This window comes from Hermetia illucens, chromosome 1, assembly GCF_905115235.1.
Source record: "Hermetia illucens chromosome 1, iHerIll2.2.curated.20191125, whole genome shotgun sequence".
In the NCBI taxonomy this organism is placed as follows: domain Eukaryota; kingdom Metazoa; phylum Arthropoda; class Insecta; order Diptera; family Stratiomyidae; genus Hermetia; species Hermetia illucens.
The window spans coordinates 2,378,758-2,397,627 of NC_051849.1; the positions used below are offsets into that span (position 1 = coordinate 2,378,758).

General features: G+C 48.9%; 1 protein-coding gene across 1 annotated transcript; it reads right to left on the reverse strand.

Moving 5' to 3' along the window:
* Positions 1-2: 2 nt before the first annotated feature.
* LOC119646996 lies at positions 3-15,701 on the reverse strand. Its single transcript, XM_038047718.1, has 5 exons — positions 14,899-15,701; positions 14,489-14,775; positions 13,997-14,402; positions 13,708-13,935; positions 3-171 (listed from the first exon to the last, which is right to left on the reverse strand). Exons 1-5 carry the CDS (start codon positions 15,681-15,683, stop codon positions 30-32), a joined length of 1,848 nt encoding a protein of 615 aa, XP_037903646.1. The 5' UTR covers positions 15,684-15,701; the 3' UTR covers positions 3-29.
* Between the last annotated feature and the right edge of the window lie 3,169 nt (positions 15,702-18,870).

The following is an 18,870-nucleotide window of genomic DNA, read 5'->3' on the forward strand; positions in this document are numbered from 1 at the left end:
CTTCCTGCGAGGGATAATTGCCGGCCGAGCTATTGAAATTTCTTTTTGCTACCCTTATGGGGGGCAAAATAATTAAAATGAGGACGATTCGTGGCACCGATTCGAACATGCCGAACTATGTCTTTTTCATCGAAATCGTTGGGTTCATACCGGGATCTTCGTTGTTCAAATCTGAAGGAAGGCAAAAATTAAAAAAAAAAAATAATGAAAAAAGTGGAAGAAGAATTATTTTTGAAAAAACATGAGGTTTCGGTTGTTGATACTTCTTAACCTAAGAGGAACCTTAGCAGCTGCAAGTCTAGAATTTTCAAAATATATCTCCTTCGTCTGTTCCTTGTTCCCATAAATGTACCATGTAACAAGCGTTCAATTCAGGAGAGCTTTGATGCAAATCAACCTCAACCAATGTCAGGCGGCACAGGACCCACTCCCGCAAACCATTCGCGAGAAAACATTGTGGTGGTTTGCCAGGCTGGACGGGGAAAACTTTTGAGGAGTACAATTTTCCGCGGTACTCAAGCCCGACATATTACTGGATATTACAACCAAAGAAAAAAAAATCACCCAAATCGGCAGCATGCGATGCTACTATGCCCAAAAGGCGACTGCTCTCCAGTAGGCAACCCAGCCACTAATTTTTTTTTTTTGGGAGTAGGTTAGGTGAATGCGTTTACGCACAGAGTGTTGGACTCCCGCAACAGCACGCTGGCGGACTACCAACTAAACACCTCCCTGTCATCAGAGAGTTAGCCTGGAACCGTTTGACACATTACTTCGGGCTGGCCCTCCCGCTCTCCCGGCTTTGGGAGCCTTCAAGTCAGGGAATTGCTTTCACCAACGAGAGGGGAGGGGAGGAAGGGAGTTGCTAGTTCAGGAAACCCCTTACCGTCCGATCCCTCTGCCGGTCGAGTTCAATCTTCTTCGTAGTAAGAAGAGCCCGAACATAATGCGCAATACGATTCCAGCTGCCAGCGCTCTTCAGCATCTCTCTGACAATATTGTCTGGAGAGAGCTCCCCTGTGTCTGCATAAAGCTGCTGGCGGAGGCCGTCCCATCTATCGCAAGAGAAAAAGGTGTGTTCAGCGTCATCCGCCACTCTATTGCAGAATACACAATCAGGAGATCGCGCCTTCCCAACCCTGTGCAGGTAAGACTGAAAACCTCCATGCCCACTTAGAAGTTGGGTAAGGAAGTAATCAATCTCACCGTGCGTTCTGTTCAACCATGGGTCTAATTTGTCGATGAGCCGCGCAGTCCACTTGCCCCTTGGCTCATTTTGCCAAGAAAGTTGCTACTCGTTAAGGGTGCGTTAACGTTCTTCACGGGTAACCACTTCTCTTAAGTTTTCGCCCTTACGGCGATAGATAGCTTTGCGCTCCTTAGCAAGGAGGGCAACGGGGATCACTCCCGCAATCACCATCACAGCCGGTTCGGAGACGGTGCGATAAGCAGACGCCACTCGCAAAGCTTCCCGCCTCTGCACTTGAGCGAGGCGTTTGCGATGCACCTCCTTGTCAAGGGCATCAGTCCATACCTCCGCACCATAGAGAAGGACAGACTATGTTGCTCCCATGAGGAGACGTCTCCTGCTTGATATAGGGCCGCCGACATTCGCCATTAGCCGACTCAAGGCCGCGACTCCTGCTGCAGCTGTGTCCGCGGCTGCTTTGATTTGCTAGAAGAAGCTCATATTCGAGTCGAGCATTAAACCAAGGTATTTAATCGCTGGTTTTGACTCTATAGTCAACTCGCCAATCGATATGGGACGCAGGGTCGGGATTCTCCTTCTGGTCTGGATGACTACTTCGGTTTTTTCCAGCGCAAGGTTGAAACCGTGAGCAGTCATCCATCCGCTTACCCGTCGCATCAATATGCCAAGTCTGCTTTGCGCCTGTTCAACAGTGCGTCCGGCAACAAGTGCCGCAACGTCGTCTGCATAACCGACCAGGCGCGACTCTTCGGGCATATCGAGTCTCAGCAGACTATCGTAGGAAGCGTTCCAGAGGTCCGGCCCTAGGATGGATCCCTGCGCTACTCCCGACGTGATTTCCATCCTCCTCTGGCCCTCTAGCGTCTCATAGAACAGGGAGCGGTCTTTCAGATAATCCCTCAATATTCGCAAGAGATAGCTTGGCACGTGAAAGGAGTTCTCTAGTGTGCCCAGCATATCTGTCCATCTTACGGAATTGAAGGCATTTCTGACATCAAGCGTAATGAGGAGCACTATCCGTCGAGATCGTCGGCTGTGTGCCCCGGCTCGATTAAACGCATCTACGACCTCCATAACAGCATCCACTGTAGATTTCCCTGTTCTAAACCCGAACTGCCTTGCGGATAAAACCCCGGCAGCACGGATCGCTTCAGCGAGTCTACCCCTGATGAGCTTCTCGAGCACTTTTCCGGCCGTGTCAAGCATACACAGCGGTCGGTATGCAGACGGGAGCTCCGGGTCTCCTTTACCCTAACTGATCAACGCGAGTCTGGCCACTTTCCAGCGACAAGGAAAAATGCCCCCCTTCAAGCAGGCGTTGAACACTTTAAGCAGCAGTTCTGGCCGTTGGTGGAACACCACTTTGTAAACTTCTGCCGGGATGCCATCAGGACCTGGCGCCTTCCTGTTTTTCATAGTGAGAACCGCTTCTTCGAGTTCTCCCATTGTGAAAAGGGGGCAATCCACGACGCTTTCCGCGCTATTTACATCAACCCGTACAGAGTGTCTGGGGAACAATGCCCGCACAATACGGTCCATCTGGTCGGTGCTCAGTATGCAGGGTTTCCGCAGAGCCACGATTTTCCTAGTGACAAGCTTATAGCCAAGTCCCCACGGGTCCTCATTCACCTCATTAACAAGATTCTGCCAGCCGCGAACTTTGCTTTTATTTATAGCGCCGCGGAGTCTCCTTTTTGCTGATCTATATTGTGTCTTTATGGCACATGTCTCCTCGTTGGCGTACAAACGTTGTACCAAAAGGCGGAGCTTATGACACTCCTTCCGTAGGTCGGCAATTTCCGCCGTCCACCAGTACATAGAAGACTTGTCGCGCCTAGGGCCTCTCCGGGGCATGGAAGCCTCACACGCCGTCGTTATTAGATTCATCACTGAATGACTGACAGTGTCAGCTGCGACACCACCACCCCCCGGAGTGCCCCCAGCGCGGCCCTACTTGCTCCAAGAGCTTCGACGAACCTTCCGATGTTCACCCTCGCGACATTCCACACGCAGGGGGAACGTCGTGTTGGTGCTCACCGGCAAGTAGCGTCAAACACTTCAAACGCAATGTACTGATGATCACTTGCCGAGAAGTCTTCTAGGACTCGCCACCCGTCCACCGATGATGCCAGAGATTCCGATGCAAAAGTGATGTCAGGAATACTTCCTTCACAACCTGGGCACCGAAACGTTGGCGTGGATCCGGTGTTTAAAATTACGAGCCCTGTTCTCGCCGCCATTTCCAGAATCCGTTTCCCTCTAGAGTCTGATTGAGGCATGCCCCATTCAAGAGCCCTGGCATTAAAATCACCGCCAACCAGGATTCGTCCCTCCGTGCTCGAAACGGCGTCCTCCAGAGCATCAAGCCGGCGCCGAAAGTCCGGAATCGACTCATTCGGCGTCAGGTAAATGCTAAAAAACGTCATCCCTAAACACCGGCCTTCGGCAAGAACACGAAGTCGAACGTCGTCCCGAACCCAGATGGCAACGGTGCTCGATAAGTCGAGATACCATGGGTCCTTGTTTCGGTATTGCTCGCTAATCAGCACTAGATCAGCATTTACTTCCGCAGCGAACTGTGCTAGCAACTGGTGAGCGGTTGCACTCCGGTGCATGTTAATTTGCAAAATTCGCATCATGGCGTTCGCACCCTAGCCCTCTCCAATTCCGCCCTGAAGATCGGACACCGTCCCGAGTCCGCAGTGTGTGCGACGCTTTCGCCAGACGCGCCACGATCCCTGCAGAGAACACAACTCTCGCTTTCCTTGCAAGTCTTCGCTTGATGACCCGCTTGGCCGCATCTGCGGCATGCTGTCCTCCTGTCCGGACCCTTGCAAGCTGCTGACGTGTGTCCATAGTCCAGACACCTGTAGCACTTGGTGGGGACTATCCGCATTCGTACCCTGCATACCACCCGTCCGATTTTGATTCTCCCGCTATTGAGGAGTTTCCTCGCATATTGCTCGGGGACTTCCACCACGGCGAGCTTTTCGCCTCGAGCATTTACAGAGGTAATACCTACCCAGGCATTGGTCACCTCTGGACATTCACGCTTTAGCGGCTCCTCTATTTCGGCCTTTTTTGTGAGGCAGTCAAGATACCGTGTTTCTAGAGAGCACGTGGGTTCTAGGCTGGAAACCAGAGCCTTCTCCCCCAATAGCCCCTTGACCGCTTCGCAGAATGTGCTCTTGTTGGTTGTCTTTGGGCCCAGTTCGACGAGAACTCCACCACTCCTCGTTTTCCGTATCGAAGACACCTCTGCTCCGTTCTCCTCGGGTTTCATCCTGTAGCGGATTTCACTAAGGACTTCCGCAAATGTCTTGCCTTCCGTCGGCTTAATGAGCAGAGCCGACGGTCTAGTCCTTCTTCGTTTCCTCGTTTTTTCCGCTACTGGCTTTGGGTTGGCAGCCTCCTTGTTTTTGGACAGACGTGTCTCTGGCGACGGAGTCCGTTGTTTCTTTTTATCCTTTTTCGCCTTCTTTTTTTGTGCCTTGGAGACTACTTCGATAAAGTCTCCTTCAGGCACGTCGTCCTCTTTCCACTTTTTCCCCAGTTCACTTTGCAGAGGGCTATCTGCGGTCCATTTGACGCAAGCAGCATTCTCAGCGGGGAGTGCGACTGTTTTTGCTCTACAATCGTCTTCCGCTGCTCTCCGCGTTCGTCTATAAAAGGAAATGCGGTCCAGTAGTTCCTCAAGTTCCATCAGCCCGTTTTTGACGCCTTTGCTGACGTTCCTCTGAAGGAATGTTGCCGACCGCATACGTTTCACCACTGCTGCGCATTTTCTGATGAGCCTTTCCTCTTCGGCTCTAGCGAGGACGGTCGAATGCACTTCCACTCGATTTGTGTCCAAATCCATCTGGTCAGGACTAGCGTTTCTCACTGAGCTTACTTCCAAAACAGGGGTACTGCAAGGTAATGGAGTTGCCATCTCCGCACGGTCAGTCGCACCACTTGATGAGGCTTCCTCTTTATTTGGGCGCGCCGGTGTCTCATCGGGTATATCAGCCCTCGTTGCCTCTTTCACTGATCGCTGCGGTAAACGAACAGCCAGTGCGCTTCGTTTCGCTCGACCTCACATTCTTCATTAGACAGAGTCGTTTGTGGCCATTGTGATTCCAATCCGTTTAAAAATAAAAGACCATTCGCCCACATATGGGTCGCTTATGAGTGCTTTTGAAGAAGTTCCTCTAGATAGAGCGTAAGTCGGATTCTCAGTTGATAGTACGTGTCTGGAGTGTTCTGGTAGTGATTTTCTCTCTATTGACATGATCCGGTTCGTTATGAATGTGGTAAATGACGAAGACTCTTCGCTGATCCAGGATATTAGGATTTTCGAGTCGGTTCAGAAAATAGTTGTCCGTATATATTCCATTAAGAAAGCGCTATGTCGGAGAAGGAGGGCCATACTCCGACAGTGAAGAAGAGCTCCAAACAATAAAGGAGCCAATGGCCAGCACTAAGATAACCCAAATAAACCTCCGTCATGCGTACTGGGGGCAGATTCGCGGTCTGGAAGGAGGAGGCATGCAAGTAATTTGGGACTCCTCTTGTGAAAAACCAAGAGCTTGCATAATTCTCAAACGTAATTTAAAATACATATGTCTTTCAGAGTTCTTAACCGGGGACCTTGTGGCTATCCAAGTCTCATTGGAAACCGGGAGGAGCATTCAAGAGGCAGTTGTGACATCGGGATACTTCTCAGGAGACGAAATCCGGGCTCCACCGGAACAAGTCGCAAAACTGACGAAGTATTGCGAGAAGAGGGCGTTACCACTTCTCCTCGGCTGCGATGCCAAAGCCCACCAGGAAGTCTGGGAGCGACACCAATCGTAGAGGTGAGTACCTTCTTGAATTTATTCTTAGCAATAAGTTAGAAATATATAACTTAGGGAACACTCCAACATTTGTGACCAGTACTAGACAGGAAGTACTAGACATAACTCTAGAAAATACTCTAATGAACGGAATGGTCAGGAATTGGAGGGTGTCGGATGAACCCTCTATGTCTGATCAAAGGATAATCAGATTCGACATTGAGGGTAACTTCGAAATAGAAAGAATAATAAGGAATCCCAGGAGAACGGATTGGGAATCCTGCGCAACGCACTTGAGCAACAACATTGCCCACCTTCAAGGGGGCGGGGACATCAGGAGTGAACTGGAACTAGAAACAGTGGTGAAAAACCTCAACACAGTCGCCATTGACGCATATGAGGCTAGCTGTCCGGCTAAGACAGTTGCGTCATCTCATTTCCCGGGGTCCTACCCCACGGTGGCAGGCGACAACATTCTGCCTGACACCCCAACAACGAATAAAAGGGAAAGAAAGGAGCACTGGAAACTAGCTAAAGAGGTATGCTCAGAAGCTAGGCTAAGGTGGGCAGTGGGAACTTTTAAACCACTGTGGTAAGGAGGAGCATAGCACTGAGTTACATACCAAGGGCATGGAGACGGGCAAAAGTGGTCTTTATTCCGAAAGCAGGTAAAAAGGATCCTTTTCACCCTAAATCTTTCAGACCAATTTGCCTAACATCGTTCCTACTCAAAACGGTGGAGGAGGTCATAGACAACTACATTAGAACTAACGTTCTAAAGCGTAATCCCTTACATCACTGTCAACACGCTTACCGGGTAGTACGGCCAACTGAAACTGCTCTGTATCAGCTGATAGAGGTACTACGGGATGCCATAGAAACAAAAGAAATTGCACTGTGCGCGTTTTTGGATATCGAAGGAGCATTCGACAACACATCGCACACAGAGATACAGGATGCCCTGAGCCGCAAAGGAGTGGGAAACACCCTGATACTCTGGATGGGCAAAATGCTAGAAAGCAGACAAATAGAGGTACAAATTCTATTATCATGAACACCACTCAAGGCTGTGGACAGGGTGGAGTACTATCGCCACTGATGTGGAGTATGATAGTGGATGAACTCCTGGACGTGTTAACTAATACTGGAAAACAAGTCCAGGGCTACGCGGACGACATTGTTCTAATCTGTAGGGGCAAATATGAAGATACCCTATGTGATAGAATGCAAACTGGATTAAGGGTTACTAGTGCCTGGTGCAGGAAGGTGGGACTGCGGATCAACCAAACCAAAACCATCATAGTACATACCATTCACTAGGAGGCGTAAGCTTGATCACCTGAGAGCCATAAGATTACATGACATGGAGGTGAAACGAGAAACAGAGGTCACATATTTGGGAATTACGCTAGACCAAAAATTACTCTGGAAGACACATGTCGGAAACACTTGTCAGAAAGCCACGAGGGCTCTGATGACTTGCAGATCCATAGCAGGAAAAAATGGGGTTGCAGCCCGAAGATAGTACTTTGGATATATACTGCAATAGTAAGGCCAATGATTACCTATGGAGCGGTAATCTGGGCAGAAAGAACCGGACTCAGCACACAAGCCAGGAATTACATAAGCTCCAAAGGCTGGCTTGCGTGTTTATCAGTGGGGCAATGAGGACATGCCCAACGGCATCCATGGAGGTCCTTTTGGGATTAACCCCTCTCCATCTGCACATACAGATGCAGGCAAGGAGATCAATATTCAGGATGGCCGGTAGTATGAGTGAGGCGGGGAGCTGCCTAAATCGAAGGAACATTGATATTCTTTCTAGGCGGTATCCCGAATTACTGATACCGAGGAACAACATGACAACGAGGTTTCACTTCGATAAGAAATTTGAAACACGTTGGAGTAACAAGGCAAACTGGGAGAGAGTGGCTGCGACATACGGCTTAAAACAGCAACTGATTACTTGGTACACTGACGGATCCCTCACAGCAGAGGGAGCGGGTGCCGATTTCATTGGTCCAAGGAAAATGTACTTTGAACCAATGGGCAGGTACACTAGCATATTCCAAGCGGAAATATACGCCATAGACAAATGTGCCTCCTTTAATCTGCAAAGGTACTATAAGGGGCAGAACATAGCTATTCTCACCGATAGCCAAGCAGCGATCAAGGCACTTAGGTCCAACCTGGTGAACTCTAAACTGGTATGGGAATGCCTTGAAAGACTGAATACACTCGGTTCGTCCAACAAGGTCTGGATACTTCGGGTTCCAGGCCATGCTGGGTTCGAAAGCAACGAGGCAGCGGACGAACTAGCCAAGAAGGGAGCAGGAGCGCCTTTACACAGGCCAGAACCCTTCTGTGGAATCGGAAACGGTTTCATGGCTATGAATCTAAGAAATGAAGAGAAACGGTTGAGGGAACTATACTGGGCGTGCCTACCGGGGATGGAGCAGTGCAGAGTGCTTATTGAGGGATACGCACAAAGTATTGCTTAAACCTCACCAAAAAGAACCTCCGAATCATAGTGGGAATTCTCACTGGTCATTGTCGGCTGAACTATCACCTAGGGAAGCTAGGGATATCTACGGACACTGCCTACAGGTTTTGTGAGGAGGAGGACGAAACCTCTATACACGTCCTGGGACAGTGTCTGGCACTTGGGTCGAGGCATCTTTTTTTTTTTTGTTATAGTTGGAGGTGGAAATCTTACAAAGACACTGCCGCGCCAGGTTGCAGCAGCGCGTCGGATTCTCACCCACTAAAACCACCCCCACTTTCTTCTTTTTCCTTCCCCGCGGAACCGCCGCAAAGCATTACTTCGCGGGGTGAACTGCGCTTTACGCGACCACGCCTTCCATTCTTCGCGTCCTCCTTGCGCACTCCGCTCTTCCAAGTTCCTCTTGTATTCGTTCGATTGCGGTGTTCACCGTACACCAGTTTCCCTCCGATTTCAACATTTCCCCGACGATGTTCTGCGGGCTTAGGGTGGTTTTCAGGGAGTCTTCCAGACTCTTTCTTTCTGAGAGAAATCGTGGACAGTGGAACATAACATGCTCCGGGTCCTCAGGTGTGCAACTACATTCAGGACACAAGGGAGAATCATCCAGCCCCCACGGGGAATCAAAGTGTGGGTCCATCGACCCCTCTGCGAGTCATCCCACCGTTTCTGCCAGTTCTCCAGCGACTCTCGCCTTGCCGCCTTTCGGTATTCTGCATCCTTTTCAAGAGGATTCATTTTCCTTGTCTCGTACAGGAAGCGTGTCTCACTTGCCAGAATGTCTATTGGGATCATTCCCGCAATAACACACGCTGCCTCGCCTGATATTGTTCTGAAGGCGCTGCACACCCTTAGCGCCACTAAGTGGTAAGTCATATTCACTCTCCTACGATTACTCTCACATACTAGTGCTTCCTCCCAAACTGGTGCCGCGTATAATAGTTTGGAGCGAACCACTCCGGCTACAAGTAATCTGCGACTGTACCTTGGACCTCTAATGTTAGGCATCATCCGCGCTAATGATACGCTGGTATTTGCCGCTTTCTCTCAGGCATAGTCCAGATGTCCCTTGAAATTGATTTTAGCGTCAATCATCACCCCTAGGTATTTGATAACCGGTTTCGAAGTGATGACGTGAGCACCAACGCGAATATTAATCGTGTTCCTCTTCCTACGATTGGTAATCAAGACCGCCTCCGACTTTTGTTCAGCAAGGTCAAGCTGAACCATCTCCAGCCACGCTTTTATAGCGCTAATGGTTTCGTTAGCGTACATTTCAACGTCTTCAGGTTCTTTCGCGACGACAACCACAGCTAGATCATCTGCGAAACCGATTATCGTGGCCTCCTTTGGCACGGGAAGGACAAGGACCCCATTGTACATGACGTTTCACAGGAGAGGACCCAACACTGAGCCATGTGGTACTCCTGCGGTGACGGTGTACTGCTTGGATCCCTCATCCGTATCGTACCACAGTGTCCTCTCCGAAAGATAACTGTTGAAGAGCTTAGTCAAGTAACTAGGGACACCCGTTTTAGCCAGTGAACTTTTTATCCACTCCCAGCTTGCGGAATTGAACGCATTTTTGATGTCCAACGTCACTAGGGCACAGCATTTTTTAGACGACGTCGCGTCTCGAGCCAGCTTCAAAACAACGTCTACGGCGTCAATCGTTGAGTGGACTTGACGAAATCCAAATTGTCGTTCCGTTAGTCCATCCTTATATTCGATGATAGGGAGCAGTCTGTTGTAGATGACCCTTTCGAGCATCTTTCCTGCCGTGTCGGTATGATGATGGGTGTCCTGGGTGTTTATTCGGCTTCGGGAGCAAAACTAGTTTTTGCCTCTTCCTCCGGTCGGGGAAAACTCCTTCTATCATGCATGTTTCAAACACGCTGATAAACCAGTCGGGTCTGGTCTTAACAGCGAGTTTAAGGGCTCTATTGGGAGCAGCATCCAGACCGGGTGCTTTGTTATCACCAATTCTCCGGCAAATTTGCGTAAGTTCCTCCTCAGTTACCGCAGGTATGGTGTAGACGTCGAGTGCTTGCTTGTGTTGTTTGCGCTCCCCTTTATCCGGGGGGAAGAGCGCCGTCACGATATCGAGCAGAAGATGCGGGCAGGTCAATTGTGGTGTTCGCCCTCTCATCTTCTTCATAACTATCCTGTACGCTGTTCCCCAGGGGCTTTGGTCTGCCTCTGTGCAAAGTTCCTTGAAGCATTCTCGCTTGCTGGTCCGTATAGCCGGCTTAAGCCTACCTCGAAGATTCACATATGCTAGCCGTTTCTCCTTGAAGTCTGGTCTTGCTCTAGATCGTTGGCAGATCCTTCTAGCACGAAAACATGCATCCCGTAACACCGCGATCTCTTCATTCCACCAATAGTTTGAGCGCCTTTTTGCGAGAACTCGTCGCCGCGGCATAGCAGCGTCGCATGGTCTCGTTATACGTCCCATCATTTGCTCTACCTTTTCCGTAGCCGCACCACCGGGACTTTGGCCTCCCAATAGCATCTCTATGAATGCATCCTCCTCAAGCCCCTTCACGGACCAGCCCCGATTTCCAGCCTCACGGGAACACGCATCGACGCTTGGCCCATACTCGATCTGGAGGAAAATCGCCTGGTGGTCGCTGTGAGTATAATGCTCACTGACAAGCCATGTCATTCTCCTCGCCAATGTGGTACTCACATATGTCAGATCGACTATTGAGCCCGACCCTCTCCCACGAAAATTGGAAACGTTTCCCGTGTTGGCTAGCACCAAATCTAGCTCCGCGAAAGCCTCGAGCAGGATGCGGCCCCTGGCGTTCGTAGTGCGACTGCCCCAATCAACGGCCCAAACGTTAAAATCACCAGCTATGATCTTGGGGCTTCGACTTCTTGCATCCGAGACTAGCATACCTAGCATTCCTTCCAGGTGTAGTTACCCCGGCTATGGGCTAATAACTGACCAGTTTGTGCCCCACCTTTTCTTGGGTTTTGAACAGGCGTTCTCGGGAGTGATGTACTTCTTTTAAATGCCTCTTTCTCCAGGCTACTTGTAGTATTTGATGCAACGGTGGCCAAGTAATCCACCACCGAGGCACTGCAGTCGAGGGATATCGACGGCCGGGAGCCTGCTTGCTCACTCCCAAAAGCCGCCGGTACTGGGTTTCCGAAGCCCTGCACCGTAACTTTATTCTCCTTCTGTTCCTCCATGTTTGGTTTTATTTCTGGGTATCCTTCCCATAGCCAATTTGTATCCACGGGCGCACGAAGGGACGCGCCTGATGGGAGATTTGGCAACTCCCCACAGGTCTGTCTGTCTGTCTGTCTGTCCGTCACACGCATTTTTCTCCGAGACGGTTATAGCGATTGACACCAAATTTGGTAGGAAGGTGGGAACTGTGAACGCTCACGCATACAGTGAATTACATCCTTTTACGTTGAATTTAAGGGGGAGTCCCCATACATGCAAAAGGGGGGTGTAAAATTTTTTTTCACCAAATATAGTAATGTGGGGTATCAAATTAAAGGTCTCAATTAGTACTTTTCAAAGCCGATCTTAGTTTTGAGATTCGTTGGAAGGGTGGGGAGCGCGGGGGGTTGAAAGTGATCACTTCTTTAAGGGGGCCATTCTCAGAAACTACCCAACCCAAAAATCTGAAAAAAATCAGGAGGTTGCCATTGCCTGGGCTCCGAAATACCTTCCATGCCGATATCTGTTTAAATAAAGTTAATAATAGTATATTACTACAATTGTTTGTAATTGATTAGAAACCCCCCTTAAGTTCATCCTAGTACTATGCAATTTTGCAGTGATATAGGCTAAAATATAGAGCATGATCTTACCAAGTTTGGTGGAAATCGCACTATTACTAACAAAGTTATAATACCTCAAAGTTGTTGCTTCTTTGAAAATTGAAGACTATGAATGTCAATATCACCCGAAAGTGGATACTCTCACATAATGTATGGATGTATTACGTGCTACGTACCAGGAAATACACAAAACCTTTCGTACCTGAAGCGTCCAGCTTCCGGTTTCCCGACTTGTTTTTTTATAATTTTCTGAATATTCTCCATGAAAAATTGAAAAAATCAAAAATTTTGACTGACGGTTTCGTCCAGGGCAGAGGCAACTCATCAGACGCTGCCTCACCTCTGCCCTGGGAGCAGAGTGACCGAAAGTGCCAACAGGTGGAAAGACGCTCCCTTTTATCATCGCAAAAACACGACAAGGTTGCGAATTATATTGGACTTAAAAACCCCAGTTGTTGTAGTCTAAGCTAGACTAGAGCTAGTCTAAGTCCAATATAATTCGCAACCTTGTCGTGTTTTTGCGATGGTTTGTCTTTCCACCTGTTGGCACTTTCTGTCACGCTGCTCCCAGGGCAGAGGTGAGGCAGCGTCTGATGAGTTGCCTCTGCCCTGGACGAAACCGTCAGTCAAAATTTTTGATTTTTTCAATTCTTAATGCTTGGGGTGCTACGCTCCAATACTAGGGATCCATGGACTAAAAAACGAGGGAGTAAGTTGCCTCTCATTTAGTCCGGTCCACCATCAATTGGATGGGGACTTAGGATCCCGCAGATCCTAAACAACTCCATGAAAAAGGTACCAGCGGATCGTGTGCAAGGGAGCGGGCCGCAATAGTCAAGAACGGGTATACTCTCGGGGACACAGCCCCTACCCCAGTTCCCTGAGGCCTGACCTACGCTTAGCTGATCCTGGTATTCACGGACGGATCAGCGCTCGCTCGAGGCAACGCGGTCTACTAACACCGGTTCAATGCACACTTCCCGACCAGGGTCCCGAAGGGGATGGCTCCTGATACACGTCGCAACTACCACCTTGGCAGAGCTACGCTCACATCACCCCGTCGACGCCGACAAAGAGTTGTCGACGGCTCCGGAGACTCCCAGTGTGTCCTGACGTGTACCGGTCATTCGCGGTTCGCTCTTCACCGAGAAGCTTTCTCGAGGCTACTACCTAGGACGCAGGTATGCTGCCAGCTAGGGGGCAGAACTACTTACTCGGACACCTCGGGGACGTCACACCCCGTATCGTAAGCGACCCGCTTAAAAATGGCTAACGACCCCGTGAGGGAAACACAGTTTAGACTTAGAGCTAACACACAAATCCCTTCAAGGAAATACATCCCCTTTATATATGTTTATATTATATTTTTTACTTACTCCTTCTCAGAATCCGTCTTTTCGCCCGTATATAACCTAATCTCTGAATCGAGACCGCTGCATTCCGAAAAATGTACTTTTAGGAGCTCTGAATTAGTCTTCTGCACCAGAGCTTGTTTGTGGATAAAGAATGGATTGACATTCTTGAAAGAGGTAACTACTTCGCGTTTCTTGTAGCATTTTTTCTTTGCCTCTAGTATTCTGTTCACTTTCAGTAGTACGGGATGTCTGAAAGTCAGAAAAAAATCATTAAGTATTCCTTCAGTCAAGGATTCACGGGAATGCATACTTGACACGTGACGCCCATTCGTTTGCATCTGACTCCATTTCCTTTGAAGTCACTTCCTCCATTAGAATGGGATTATCAAAGAAATACTTGTTTCTACTGACCAATAGTCGAACTTTGAATTCTTGGTCAAGATTCATTTCACAACCCCGAGACTCCAAGTGATACAGTAGTTTATTCTCTTTGAGTAGTTCAATGAATCTGTCGCCACCCTCCTCGCCCAAGGGAAGGCAACACATATCCATTTTTCTTAACTTCGGATGAATGCCCAGCAACTCCACAACATATCTGGCTCCCTTCGAAGTTACTTCAATTCCATTCACATTCAAATGTATCACTTGATTTGTTCCCAATAATCCACTTCCCAAAATGTACACTCCATCGTCGGTTACAGGATTACGCGCGACTCCTGGAAGATATTAAAAGTCCCTTGAGATGACTCCTCACCGGGAGTTGTGTTGTTTTAATCGCGCTTTTTTTTGTGGAAGAAAATACCATAATATTCGAGTGCTCCTTCGTAGCCACGCATAGCGAAGGCAATAGGTTCCAATCCGTTTTTACCCAGATAATTCCCTTCCAGTTCGAGACTTTTGATGCTGTGCACATCCTGAAGCAATTTGCCTATACACAATCCTGCCTTATCGTGGAGCTCACAGTAGGAGAACTCCACAGTTTCCAAGGGTAAGTGAAGCAGCCCCAGAACGAGAATTTTCATTTTCTTTTCGTCTAATCTGCTCCGCTTAATCGACAAGTGATTTAAGGCCGTAAGACGTTTCAATCCTCTGCAGAGATTAAAGGGATTATTGGAGGTCTATTAAAATTTATGGTAGTTCTCTTAGTATGAAGCCCCTTTTTGCATGAATTTAAGGAGAAAGGACACATTTTCAACGGATGCATTTACCTACTTGGCTAAATTTTCAATGTCGGTGGTTGAAAAGAGGAAGAACCTCCTATGATACTCGTAGCCAAGTCCGGGCGGCAGTAACTCTATTCGCAGCTCCGTTAGGTTCGATAAGTATCCAAGCATTTCCAGGCTTCCATGGTGACACTCACTTTCCGGATAATTGTACATCTTATAATCAAGCAAGTTACTATCCCTTTCGATGACACCCTCCTTCATTGGTGTCAGCTTCGTTATATGCAGGGTGAACACGTAGGGAGCCACGGCTTCCGATAAATTAATCATTCCTTCGTCATCCCACAACTCATAGCTGGTCGTCTCTATAATTTCAGCCAGTTTCACCTGAATGGCCTCTTTTTTGAAATCGGTCTCCACATCGTGTAGCTTTGTGCATTTCAACTTGATATCATTACACTTTTCCTTAAAAACCCGCTTCCAATAGATCTCATTGTCGAGGTCAACTATGTCGATGAGTGGCATGTTTACATCCAGATGGTCACCAATGTAATTCAAATCTTCAGTATGCAGGTCAGAGGGCAGTTTACCCGATTTGAACTCCCTGGCAAGGACGATGTTGCACAATTCTGAAAGGCGGGGAACCGAAGATTTACTTGACTCCAACTCCACAGCTTCGGCAAACAGAAGTCGTGTCCTTTCACTTGTAAGAAGCTGAGCCATTAACGAAGGTTGGTAAACTGGGTGCGAAACTTGCAGAAATTTGTCTTTTGGCAGGAGTAATTTACCTACACCTGCCAAGGGGTCCTCTTGTTCCTCAATATCAGCGTCCATGGTTTATAAGGGATTCAAAATAAGTAACGTCACGAAATTGTAGTAATGAAGCTTGTCTGTGTTGTTGGGAAAATTACAATTGACATTTGAATCAGAGTAGTATTTGTAGGTTACGCTGAAATAGAATCTTAAATTTGACACCCCCCCCCCCCCTTTCCTTGAGTATCACTTTTCTCAGAACTATTTCAAGTTGAGCATTAACTCTGTTACCTCTTGGACTTTTTTTTTTGGAGTAGGGTAGGTGAATGCATTTACGCACACAGTGTTGGACTCCCGATTCGGTACGTCGTCGGACTACCAACTAAACACCTCCCCATCGTCAGAGAGCTAGCCTGGAACCGTTTGTCACATTACTTCGGGCCAGCCCCCGAACTCTCCCGCCTTGCGGAGCCTTCAAATCAGGGAATTCCTTTCACCAACGGGAGGGGAGAGGAGGAAGGGAACTGTCAGTTCAAGGAACCCCCTGCCATCCGGCTCCTCCACCGATCGAGTTCTATCTTCTTAGCAACGAGAAGGGCCCGAACGTAATGGGCAACACGGTTCCATCTGTCAGCAGTCCTCAGCATCTCTTCCACAATGTTGTCTGGAGAGAGATCCCCTGTGTTTAAATAGAGCTGCTGACGAACCCCATCCCACCTTCCCCAAGAAAAAAAAGTGTGGTGGGCGTCGTCCACAACTCCATTGCAAAACACACAATCCGGAGAACGTGCCTTTCCAATCTTGCGCAGGTAAGACTGAAAACCTCCATGCCCACTTAAAAATTGGGTAAGGAAATAGTCAGTCTCACCATGCTTCCGATTCAGCCACGCACCTAAGTTGCCAATGAGCCGCGCAGTCCATCTGCCTCTAGTTTCATTTTGCCAAGAGAGCTGCCACTCGTCTAGAGTGTGTTGCCGTTCTTCCCGAGCAACCACCTCCCTTGGCTCATCTCCCTTGCGCTTGTATATGGCCTGACGCTCCCTAGCAAGAAGGGCAACGGGGATAACTCCCGCGATCACCATCACGGCCGTTTCAGAGGCAGTGCAGTACGCAGACGCCACCAGTAAAGCTCCCCGTCTCTGTACTTGCGCGAGGCGTTTACGATATACCTCCTTTTTAAGAGCGCCAGGCCATACCTCTGCGCCGTAGAGCAGGACAGACTGCGTTGAGATCATCAGGAGACGTCGCCTACTAGACGTAGGACCCCCAATGTTTGCCATTAGCCTACTTAACGCCGAAACTCCAGCCGCAGCCATGTTCGCTGCTGCTTGGATTTGCTCAGAAAAACTCATCTTTGAGTCAAGAGTCAACCCGAGGTACTTTACCGCCGATTTTGACTCGATTATCGACTCGCCGAACGATATGGGACGCAGGGTCGGAATTCTCTTCTTAGTCAGGATGACTACTTCGGTTTTTTCCAGTGCAAGGTTGAAACCATGAGTAGTCATCCATCCGCTTACCCGTCGCATCAATATGCCGAGTCTGCGTTGCGCCTGTTCGACAGTGCGTCCAGCAACAAGCACTGCGACATCATCTGCGTAGCGCGACTCTTCTAGCATGTCGAGTTTAAGCAGACTGTCATAGGTAGCGTTCCAGAGGTCCGGCCCTAGGATGGATCCCTGTGCTACCCCCGATGTGACCTCCATCCACCTTTGACCCTCTAGTGTTTCATAGAGTAGGGAGCGGTTCCTCAGATAGTCCCTCAAAATCCGTAAGAGATAGTTCGGCACGTTGAAGGTATTCTCTAGTGTGCCTAGAATGTCTTTCCATCTTACGGAATTGAAGGCGTTTCTGACGTCAAACGTTACGAGGAGCACCACCCGTCGAGTTCGGCGGCTATGTGCCTCTGCTCGTCGAACGGCGTCCACGACCTGCATGACAGCATCAATTGTCGATCTCCCTGCCCTAAAACCAAACTGCCGGGGAGATAAATCTCCGGCAGCGCGTATCGCTTCAGCGAGTCTACTTCTGATGAGCTTTTCGAGCACTTTCCCAGCAGTATCAAGCATACATAGTGGGCGATATGAAGACGGCAGTTCGGGATCGCCTTTCCCTTTAGCGATCAGCGCAAGCCTCGCAACTTTCCAACGAGCAGGGAAAATGCCCTCTTTCAGACAAACGTTGAATGCGCCGAGCAGTAGGTCTGGCCGGTGTTGGAATAACAGTTTGTACACCTCTGCTGGAATACCATCGGGTTCTGGCGCCTTCTTGTTTTTCATAGAGAGGACAGCCTGTTCCAACTCTTTTACAGAGAAAAGTGGACAGTCCTCTACGCTCTCCGCGCCGACGTTACCATCTCATACGGGGTGTGCAGGGAAGAGTGCCCTCACAATGCGGTCCATCTGCTCGGCCTTAAGTGAACAGGGTTTCCGCAGAGCCCCGATTTTTCGGGTTACCAGTTAGTAACCGAACCCCCACAGATCCCCATTCACCTCGTCCATCAGGTCTTGCCAGCAGCCTCTTGGACTTGTAGCTACGACTTCGAATTGTCCTGGGCAATCACGGATAACACCCGGATGGCATAGTGGTTTCAGCACTAATCTGTCGCACAGAAGATTGCGATTCAAATCTCACTGAGAGCAAATGGGTTGGTTGAATGGCTTAGTTCTCCCAGTCTTCCAATTCCCCTTAATATATTAGTCGCTCACCAAGCAGGATGTCTCAGGGCCTGCCCACAGGGAGGGGTTCTCTCTCCACTGTTATGGCTCTTGGTAATGGATACCCAGATTGCTGTGCGCTGAGGTAGGGGTCGAACGCTACCTGACTGCGGAAGCAACGAAGGGCTGCCCCCAAGGAGGTGTGGTTTCGCCACTTCTGTGGAGTATGCTGATCGACTCACTGCTATGAGAACTGCAAAATTTGCCAATACACGCTCAAGCTTATGCTGATGACGTGGCTGTACTTGCTGTTGATCGGGATCTTGGAACGGTGTGTAGGAATATACAACGTGTCGTTGATTTGATAGACAGCTGGTGCCTCAGACAGGGTCTGTCAGTTAATCAAAATAAAACCACAATGGTTTTATTCACAAAAAGGAGAAAACTGGATGGACTTTGTCTCCCTGGGATTTATTTATTTATTTATTTAATGAGAACAATACACAGAAAGCAAATTTCTTATTACATATTGTCCTCAGAGGGAGGAGCAAGTAAATGGCAATGGAGTCAAATGAACCAAGCTGTAGGGCATTGTAGGACCGGCAAAACCT

Bases quoted from the DNA above. Each gene is read 5' to 3' on its own strand.
- LOC119646996 (XM_038047718.1), bottom strand. From the start codon at position 15,683: ATGGACGCTGATATTGAGGAACAAGAGGACCCCTTGGCAGGTGTAGGT. The intron at 14,403-14,488 runs GTATTTTCTTCC...AATATCTTCCAG, and splicing joins AGGAGCACTCGAATATTATG to GAGTCGCGCGTAATCCTGTA. The intron at 13,936-13,996 runs GTATGCATTCCC...TCTGACTTTCAG, and splicing joins GAATGGGCGTCACGTGTCAA to ACATCCCGTACTACTGAAAG.